General features: G+C 40.9%; 1 protein-coding gene across 1 annotated transcript in view; it reads left to right on the forward strand.

The window, feature by feature from the left end:
• Positions 1–286: 286 nt before the first annotated feature.
• zfyve27 (zinc finger, FYVE domain containing 27) overlaps positions 287–10663 on the forward strand; it is a gene marked incomplete in the record, with an annotated part of 14137 nt that continues 3760 nt past the window's right edge. Inside the window, 10 exon segments of the mRNA XM_024263582.2 lie at positions 287–640; positions 3086–3325; positions 3396–3466; positions 3542–3728; positions 3892–3987; positions 5710–5822; positions 5902–6020; positions 7079–7150; positions 7350–7370; positions 9461–9481. Of these exon segments, the coding sequence (XP_024119350.1) occupies positions 3093–3325; positions 3396–3466; positions 3542–3728; positions 3892–3987; positions 5710–5822; positions 5902–6020; positions 7079–7150; positions 7350–7370; positions 9461–9481 (933 nt within the window).

A 10663-nucleotide genomic window follows, 5' to 3' on the forward strand; every position in this document is an offset into this window, starting at 1 on the left:
TAAAACAGTATGTGTTCATTTATATTGAAATAGCTGAGTCTTTTATTTTTTGCTTCTATTACTGTTAAACCCAGAATAAATTATAAATTATGCCAACCCATGTGTACTGGATCATAGCTAAATGTATGATGTTTGCAACAAAGAAAACATTTTGAAAATCGGTTGAGTATTCAGCGAGTTATGATCGATTAAGCGCGAGGACTCTTCGTTGCGCCTGTCAAACAGATTACAACAAGTGGAGAGGGCGACCGGTCCAAGATGGCAGCCCCGCGGCTCGTCAGCGCCAATAGGAAGTAGCGGTCGATGCGGCATCTACTCTCTATTATATCTATGGTCCCACTGGCCGACTCCGCCCTCGAATGCTATCAGCTGTTCAGCCTGGATCCGACCGGAAGCAGGTTTTCAGGAAGAGCTTTCGCTGAGCGCAAAAACCTTCGTGAATAAAAGTGCTGTCTTCTCTGGTGCTTGCGGGGGGTGTGCTCCTTCAGGGTTTCAGAGAGGAGGCAGCGGTCATGTTGCTTCCGCGGGTCCTCTGCTCCCCCCGCGCCGCTGGGGCCGTCGGGACTCGCTAGCTTAGCCCGAGCAACCTTTACAACCCCTAGCATCTTAAGCCGTCTGTGTTGGACCCCTTCTGCTGTGGGTAAGAGACCCCCTTCATGTTCAGCCGTCGCTTGAATGAACCGGGAAAACTGAAACAGGAGTGAGTGGTTTAGACACGGAAACTTCCTGGTTGGCGTCGAATCTGGAAACGGAAGGGCACATTTTAAGGCGTTTTTAAAAATAATAATAATAAAAAAATAATAAATAAATACACCACAATATAAACATTTATGTTCCAGATGTAAATACACACTTTCTCACAATGACACCCTCTAGGAGGAGCAGAATACCAACAAAACCTTTGGGAACTGTGTTTATTCATGTTGCCAGGTACAGTGATGGGGTTTCAGCCCAAAAGTCATCTAAAAACTACCTTAGAAGTTAATTAGAGATCAACTAGCCTGAAAGTGTTATGAATATTTACTAAGATGTGAACCTAATATATTTCCAAACTTCTGATTATGTTTCATATTTCACATCTGCATTATTTTATAAACCTAGCAGGATGTAAGATGTGTAGCCCTTCAGTATGACTCACAAAAAACACCAAAATGAATGGATTAGGCAACCTATAACATAGACACAGAACCATGGAGAATGTAAGGTCCCTTACACACACTCAAACACAGTTTTTGCACACTGGTCTAACCTTTGCTTGTTACTGAAGTCCACACGCCTCTCCCTCTGGGCAAAAATCTCTGACTTTAGTGGAAAAATCCTCCTAATCTTCTCTTAGTTTCAGAAGTCTCTCAGTGTAAATGACGACGTTTTGATCCAGCATTGGTTCATTACCCATTATTTATTAACTAATGTTTGAGTTCAGGGGTCTGCAACCTTCAACACTTAAAGAGCCATCCGGGTTCAAGTCTCCGTGTCCCTAACTCACTAGGAGCCACAAAGTCTTGATTTGCATTCATGTTATTGCTTCTATGATAAATATAAATTGAGTAGCTTTTTTGTTTTGTTTTGATTTTTTTTTTGTTTTGTTTTTTTTTACACCTCAGCCAGAAATGTTTAAATCTAATCAAATGAACTGAATCAGAAATATTTAAGTGACCCCTGCTGTATTTCTTTAAGCATAAGGTGCCTAAAATCCTTGAATTTGTAAAAAAAAAATTGAACATCCACTGTATTGGCAAGAGCCTGAAAACACAATACGTACCCCGATAACGTTTCACAATACAATACGTATCACGATATATTTCAAGACCCAGAGCAATTTTTTAAGCGAATATTAATACATTTTTCTTTGTAATGAAATGGTCAAATTGCGATATATTGCCAAATTGATTCCTTCCTACACCCTTGTGAAGTATGGTGAAGTACTTACCTCCCAGTAAGTACGAATTATGTTTACTGACCTTCAGCTGAATTTCTATGGCATACAGTGTTCGAAAATATTTCAAAATGTTTTAGTCTGATTTTGTTAAACTACAAAGCCATTGAATCCCTTTGATGGATCGTCAGATGATTATGGGTACTGTGGCCAGCAGTCTTGATCTACTGTTTTTTTTTTTTTACTTACTTTTTACTTTGTAGTTAGTAAAAAAAAAAAAAAGTATTTTTCCTTAACTGAAGAGCCTTAGTGAAGAGGTAAAAGAGCCACATGTAGCTCTGGAGCCTCAGGTTGCAGGCCCCTGTTTTAGTTGAAAGTCCAATTCTGAGACTATTTTTTTAAAAATACATATTACATGTGCTATTTTTATAGTCAGTCAGAGCAAAAAGTAAAATAATTGACGACCAAATGAATTGATGCACTGGCTAAAAATTGAACTCAATGATGCTTAACTTTAGATTTTTTTCAGTCAATAATACCAAAATATTTCTTTATGAGAAGTGATGTTAGAAATGGAGCAAGATTTAAAAAGCCTCAAGTGAAATCAAGAGAATAAGGTAAAAAAAAGGCAAAAATATATTCATATAGCTTGTAGCACAGTAACTGCCAGTATGTAAAAACTATTTAAATTTGAACCGTTTTTTTCTTTTCTTTTCTTTTCTTTTGTTTTCTTTTCTTTTCTTTTCTTTTCTTTTCTGTAGAAGCTGAAGTAACATATCTGTCCACACCGACCTTCAAAGGAGAATATTTTTATTTTATTGCTTTAGTCGAGGCCTGGGGGCCGGATCCAGCCCACTGGGTAATTCTATCCGGCCCTCCATATCATTTTATTTTATTATTTTATTGTTATTAATGGCCCGATATTATCTTACGCTTATTTTAACTTGTCTAATTTTGACAAAACATATTTTTATTGACAGTAAAATATTGAAAGTTATTTAAGGGTTGATTTGATGTATTTTGGAATAATGTTACTGCCTGTTTTTGTTAAAAAGTATTTTTTTTTTATTTTAAAAAATTTCGTTTTAGTGTGTTCAATAAATGCTTTTCCTGTTTGACCCTAGGTGTGTTTTAGATCATTTAGTACCATTGAGTTTTTATTAAACCTGATCTCCAGCTGAGTGTTTTTATTTCATGCTCTTGTTGCAGTGCTGGGATGGCAGTCCTCACCTCTGGAACATGTCAGGACCCCCCTCAGGGCCTGGGGGGCCAGGGCGAGCTGACTCACTCGTCAAAAGAAACTCCAGGATCTGCAGACGCCTTCGAGTTGGGCAGCCCCCGCTGTTCGCCTAACCTGGACCTCCTGAACATGGTTGTGTCGTACAAGAGGATGGCGGTGTTCCTGGAGCCGTTGGTAGACGTGGTGGATGTGATCGGCTTCCTGCTCAGGTGTGATTGAAGCTTCTGCTGTTGTCTTCTGATTTTTTTTCCTCATTGTTTTTCTGGTTTCCATCCTCAGATGGAAGATGCCGCTTTGCTCTCTGTTCGTTTGGGTTTTTCTCAATATTTTCTTCTGCACTGTGTCTGAAGGTAAGAGGAGACTCAACGCCTCATTCCTGTTCTGTGAAGAAGCAGTGTAACCTGTAACCGTCTCTCTGTCCCCAGTTGGTTGGTTCACCTTAAGTATGATGGGGTTGTTGCTTCCGGCCGCTGTGGGTTACCTGCAGGACAGGTGCGGCAACAAACGTCCAGAGGATGAGCTCCAAAGGAGGCGCATTTATGCTGTCCAGCGCAGAGACTTGCAGACGGTGCAGCTGACCAAGCAGGAGGCCATGATGGAGGTCAAAGAGATGTAAGAGGAGATCTGACTCCTGAACGTGCACACCTGGATTCTGGGTTCTTTCTGACCAGTTCCGTCTGTCACAGAATCATTCCAGCGTGAAAAAGCACTGCAGCCATGTTAACATCTGTGCACATAGTTTCTATCAGTCTACCAACTTTGATCTCTCATTTAGGTTGAAGCACCTGGATGACTCGCTGTCATCAGCCTGTCAGTCTGCAGAATCCGTTTACAAGCTTCTGTACTGGGACGACCACTGTACCTCATCAAGGTATTCACACATGAACACTTACAGCATGAACCACATTTAACCTTTAGATTTACAATAGTACTTAATCACTTAATTCACAAAAGTCTAATTCACATAAAAATGTGTCAAACAGCATTCAGTTCTTTGTTTTCTAAATCCATTAACTGGATGTTACGCATCATGTACACGACCCTTTGGGTGACGTCACTGTGAAAAGGGTCTATTGTCCAAATTTAAAGTGTTTAGCCGGATCACTTCATGGAAGTATTAACTCTCATTTACAATTCATGGGAGACATGGATGATGTTCAGTTTTATTAATTTTGAAGAGCTCTACAAAAGAGTGGAGCAGACATCTCCATGTCTGGGTTCATCAGATCATTCAGAGACTCCCAGGTTTGCCGTCTACTGGTGAGCCACAATTGCATGACGGTGGTTTTAGTGATACTTCCATCTCTCTGACCCAGTTTGATGACTTGCTCGCATCAGTCCAAGGAGGAAAAAGTAAAAATAAGAATAAAGTGAATTTATTATGTTCATGCAAATAAAAAAAAAAGATACATGTAAAAAAGTTCAGGAGGGAAATAATCAGATTCTCTTCCATGTTGCTTTTGGACTCCACTTGCTTATGACATTAGGTGTGTTTGAGATGACCCAGCGCCTCGCCTGCATCGTCGGCGTGAACATGCAGCTTCAGGCGGGAAAAGGTGTCTGAGATGTACGAGAACAGGAAGTTGGGGTTGTCCTTAACATTTGATTGAATTTTAAAACATCTCTACCCTTAGCATGATCTGTGCTATTATATATGTTATAGTATTTTTAACATCTGCCAAAGGAAAACAAAAAATAGCTTCTGGGATAATTTAGTGTGCGCTGTCCCAGAGAAATAAATAACATTGACATTGTAATTAACTTTTAAAGGTAACAATAACCCACATAAACACAGTCGATTTGAAATATTGTTTATTTTTCCATCAGTGTTTCAATGCTTTCCAGAAAGAGTTACAAAATACACAGATTTCCTTTTTTTTTTTCCTTTTTTAGCGCCAATCATTTCTGATCAGCATTACGTCGAACTACAGAAACTGTCAGGAAACCGTTTCCCACAATGCATTGTTTTATTGTCATCAATGTATCAGTTGCAGCCAGCGCAGTACCTATTTTATATATTTTTACCCCTTAGTCGCGATACTTTCGTGTCTGCGCATTAGTGACGTTGGAGCAAGAAACTGACCAGCTGCATGCGATCTGCGCAGCGCTGCGTCCGGCTTGGTCATCTCAAACACGCTTATTATATTATCAACACACAAAGAGGAGCTCCTGATTTGCTGACACAATGCAACTCCTGAGCCAAAGCTCATATGAGTTAAACTCTGGAAATATTGCGCCACGACACCAATTGCCGTGCAACGCCTGATGCTCAAAATGTGCTGAAGGGTCTCTGATCGCATATAGACATTGATTTAACATTGACACTAGATACTACTGACACACAAACCACGTTTGGTATGAACGTAGATTAAGAGACTGTATATATAGAAGGGCTGTTGGTGTAATCTGCAGATTTAGCAAGCAAAGAGTGACAGTGGAGATGAAAACTACTCCACTGAAACAATGCAGTGTGGAGTGGGTGGGGGATAAACCTGCTGTGACTCCACAGGGAAGAGAAAATCAGATATGCATTATAATCCTGCCAAACATTTGCAGGAGAGCGATGACTTTCACCTTTGCTGTAACTCTTCAGGTTCTACGCTGGATTGCTGACGCTGGTGTGTCTGCTGTACGTGGCCCCTGTGGGCTGGGTGTTGGCTGCGCTCACCAGCGCCTCCTTCCTGTGGAACAGAGACTTTTGCAGAGGTCAGTCACCTCAGTCTTCAGAATGCTTCAGAGCAGCCCTCAGCAGCCGCTGAGTCCGTCCCATGTTCTCTCTCTCCAGTTTTATTGGACCTCCGTAGGCTCTTCCAGCGGGGGCAGAGCTCGTCCTCAGAAGGCGTGTGCGAAGAACGAGAGCTGGGCAGTCTGATGGAAAGGACCCCCACGCCGACCAGCCTGGAGGTACTCGTGTGATCCGTTTGATTCTGTGATTGTTCTCATCGTCTGCTGCAATCAGACAGAAATCTTCAGTATGAAAGTGGGCAGAGATTTTATTCCTAAACATGCATTTTTACATCTCATTCACACCAAAAGCAATTTGTCCGATAAATTACCTCAGCAGCCTCTGTTTGGCTCTTATTTGTTTTTCCAAAAGTGTGTTCATAAAGTACGGTAGGAGGAGCTCCCTCTGACTTTCATTCAACAGCCTCCTTTCTACATTATAGAAGATTTAAAGGATTTATTTATGCTGGACAGCTTTACAAAGGCAAGCACATCCTCCCATTATAGTAAAGCACATGTGTTAAAGGCGAGGCCCGGGGGCCGGATCTGGCCCTCCGGGTAATTATATCCGGCCCTCCAGATCATTTTATTTTGTCGTTATTAATGACCCGATGTTATCTTGCACTTATTTCTAACTTTTAAAATTTTGACAAAATATATTTTTATGAGAGTAAAATATTGAAAGGTATTTAAGGTTTAAATTGATTTATTCTGGAATAATATTCCTGCCTTTAAATTATTCATAGTTATGTGAAAAAGTCATGTTTTCAAAGTTTTAAAATGTCGTTTTAGTGGGATCATCATCTACCGCCAGAGCTGCGTCTGGTTGATACTACTTTCAGTTTTAATACAAACATGAAAAAGTGTGGTGAAGCTTAAGAGGAGCACAAATGACAACTTTGAGGTTCTCCTCCATATTGGTTTTGGACTTCGCCTGCTGATCTTCAACAATACAAAACAGAATTCCCGATTGGTTAACAGAAATATTCGCTAACTGCGGAAAATTTGCGCAGTGAGTCAACATTTTTGCTGGCTGCTCAAATTGCTCCGCAGGATTTTTTGCTGCATCTTTACAGTAGCTTAACAAAAAAGCTGTCTTGACCTCCTTACTATGATTGCAGCATGTCTAAGACCCAAATATCACCTACAAGTAAGATTTTTTTCCTCCTGAAAACAAGGATTTGTGTACCCTGCCATCGCTGAAGCCTGTCTTTTATTTCATCTGTTGATGTGAGCAGGACCTGTCTCCAGGCAGTGTGGAGGAGGCGGAAGAGGCAGAGCCCGATGATGAATTTAAGGATCCTATTGAGGTAATCAAAACGTCTGGAAGCTGAAACCAGATGTTTGAAGTTTGTGGTTCCTGTAGTTTTCTGCACCTGAGCTCGCTGCTGCACTGTTGTGCTTCTTTACTTTAAGTGTGACTGTGCAGATTGGTGATGAATCACCCTTAACCTTCTGTTTGAGTCAGGTCGTCTTCATGCTTTCTTTTCTATTTTCTGCTGCAATCAGGAAAGCTCAGTTATGCTGCAGGTGAGTGACACCCCCCTGTGTAATCAGGAAGTAGGTGCATGTCATCAGTTATGCAAAAATGTGTTTATTGTTGGGTTTTGTTAAGAAAAACTTCTGTTAATAGCTTCTCTTCATCACATAATTCATGGTGTGTGTGAGCAGGAGGCGGAGCCTCTGCAGTCCCAGGGTGGGTCAGGTGATGCAGTGGGTTTTATTTGTGCTGGTGCAGGTACTCCTGACCCAGAGTTGTATCCGTTTAAGCTATAGATGGACTAATATGTGACTTTACCGAGGAGTCCTGCAGAATGAGCCCACATTATCATGCTTACCTTGCCGTGCATGAAGGACTGCTGAACATCCTCAACCTTTTCTGACTGATCAAGGATGTTCTTAGCATGTGGAAGTAGTTCTTAGCAGATGTGACTACCTCTGTTAGGGCTTCAGTGTTTGGAACTGTTAAACTATCTGTGCAATGACAGAAGACTCTCAGAAATGTACATTAGCTGTGAAATCCCATGATGCAGCAGGGCTGAGTCTTTGGTCAACAACCATTAGTGATGTTTTCCTTCCTGATCATTTATCTTCAGACTAAAGTCACTGCAGAAGTTTTCCATTTGGGTTGTGAACCCTCAACTGACTGATAGGCAAACAGCCTCTTAAACCCGAAGAGTTCCAGCCCCCGTCAGTGGGTTGTCCTGAACGCTCAGGGTGTCAGGGGAGAATGGCTCCGCCTCCATGGAGCATGGCTGTAAAGGATGAGTGGATTCGCTCTTTACCATCAAACATGAACCGGTTCTGGTTTGGTTCTTAGCTGGTTCCGCTTCATTGGAAAATTCCAGTCCACAAGATTTAAGATTCTCAATTGTCTTTGCATTGTTTGTTAGATGAGGAGTTTAACCAACATTTAGAGCAGATGTGAGCAGATAAACATGACAGTTTATTGTTGAAAACATGATGGCCATCTTTCATGTAGTCATGGTCCTTGTGTGATGACAATAAAGCATTCTATTCTATAGGAACATTTAAACCATTACTTCATAAATAAAACAAACTCAAACTAAATCAGTGCTGAGTTTTTATTGATCAGATTTTATTTTAGCCAGAGACTCTCAATAGAAAATAAAAGAACCATGTTTGTCTCCTAAACGTCAGACTCCTGAGTTAAAGACACTAATCAATCAATCAGTCATTACTTATATAGCACTTTTCATACTGAATGTAATGGAAAGTACTTTCCACAAAAATGAATAACATAAAAAAATACACGTATTAAAGAATAATAATAATCACACATCAACACACATACCTGCACACAACCTCCAATAGCCGATGCAGACATTGGGAAACAGGCTGAGAATGGACAGAAAAAAAAGAGGATCTAGACCAATCAGCATGAGCCATCGTGTCTGTGATTGGCTGGTTTGGTGGCACATTTCTAATGCTCAGCTCAGAATGAACAAACATAAAGACTGAGCACATCTGAAAACAGTCGTGTGAATAAACACACTATTAACTCTTTAGCACTGAGGGTTGTCTTCAGGGACACGAAAATAACTCTCTGTACTCATACTGAAACTCTGAGCACTTATACATTCATTGTGGATCCGCTGATTCTGAGGTGGAGAAAATCAGCTTTTCATATCAGCTTTGCACCGATACGGGACCAAACGCATTACTAACGTAAAGCGTTGTATAACGACAGAGAGCCGCTTTTCTCTGCAACAGAACCAGCTGATCTATGTGGATTACGTAAACACTTTGCTATTGTAAAGGGCTGCATATCAGTGAATGGCTGCTTTTCTGCGCTTCTGAATCTCCTGGAATTATGTTGCTTTCTTAAACGGTTGGAGAGTTGGAAAAAAAGTGAATGCTGGACCTAAAGCTCTGGAGTTTAAGGGTTAACCAGGTTTCAGAATTGTCCTTGGTATGTTCAGCTCCAACTTTGACAGATCCAGGTGCCAAAGCTTAGAAAAAAAGGGAGGCCAAAGAAACAGGGTGGACTCAGGTTCTGGCTCTGAACCAGAACCAAAACCAGTTCATAGAAATGAATCTTCAGTGTATGACTTTGTTCTTGTGTGACTCTTCTTCTGTTTTGCTCTGGTCTTCTGAAGGAGGCCCCTTTGGTCATGTTGGTAAGTAGACCAGTGGGTCGTGACTTGTATTTGTAGAATAATGAGAACCACAGAAACATTCTGATCCTGAGCTAAGTAACTCCTGATTTTAAGATGTGACGCTCCATCATTTTTCTGCTTTTAAATACCCACTCTAAGGAAAATTGTGTTTTTAGCATGTTCTTTTAGCTTTTTTCTCATGATGGGGGTCATATACAAATAAAATTAAGATTAAAACAGTTTTTCTGATTTTTTTTGATTAATTCAAAGCATGAATTGGAAGTAGATGAAAAAAAATGCTGTTTAAAAATGCTAAAATGGGAGGACCACAAGCTCCATTCTGATACATCCACTTGTAGACAATTAGATCTATTAATATCTTTGTTGTCCTCGTCTGAGGCAGAATCTGCCTCAAAACCGTCTGCCTGGATAGCTTCAATATTGCTCACCATTTTTGTTGAACCGGTAACAGGCTGCAATTGTGAGGGGCTGTAAGCTAGAGGGAGGGTGTAGAAACAGAGGGCAGTGGGTGCGGGCATACTCTGTACCAACTGTCCCGCCACAGAGAGTGGGACTTAAAGGAGAACATTAAAGATGATCTTGTCAGAGAAGCATTCAACAACACAGATACAAGCCTAACCTGGAGCCCTTTAACCCCCACTGCAGCCATTCAGTGTTTACCCAGAAAACAAGCATCCACACCGAGTTAACATTCATTGTGACTGATATTCACCTGCTGGTACCGCCCCTTTTTCTTATAAATATCCCTCCTGTTTGTGTTTAACCTTTGTGCCATCTTATGGGGTCTAGATGACTCCACCCCTACATTGATGTGTCATCATAGCCTATATTGAAGGTTTTTATGTTTGCTATGAACACCCATGAATATAAAAAAAAAAAATCCTTGGGTCCAGATGATCCCACTTTTAATGTAAACATATCTAGGATAGCACAAGGGTTACCAAAGTTCTGGTTTTAATGAGCCACTGTTAGGCCAAATCCAAATTCTTTCCCTACCTCTATGGCTTCTCATTACCCCTACACTTAACCCTTGTGCTGTCCTAGGCATGTTTTTATCTTCACTGGTGTTTGTAGCAGACATAAAATCATCAGTCATCTGGACCCCTTAAGGTCCAGATGACCCAAATTCTTCCCTTCTTCCTACCCTTCCAATTGTAGGTGCATTTGAAGGGGTAGGGGTGT

The sequence above is a fragment of the Oryzias melastigma genome, unplaced genomic scaffold (genome assembly GCF_002922805.2).
Source record: "Oryzias melastigma strain HK-1 unplaced genomic scaffold, ASM292280v2 sc00289, whole genome shotgun sequence".
Classification (NCBI taxonomy): domain Eukaryota; kingdom Metazoa; phylum Chordata; class Actinopteri; order Beloniformes; family Adrianichthyidae; genus Oryzias; species Oryzias melastigma.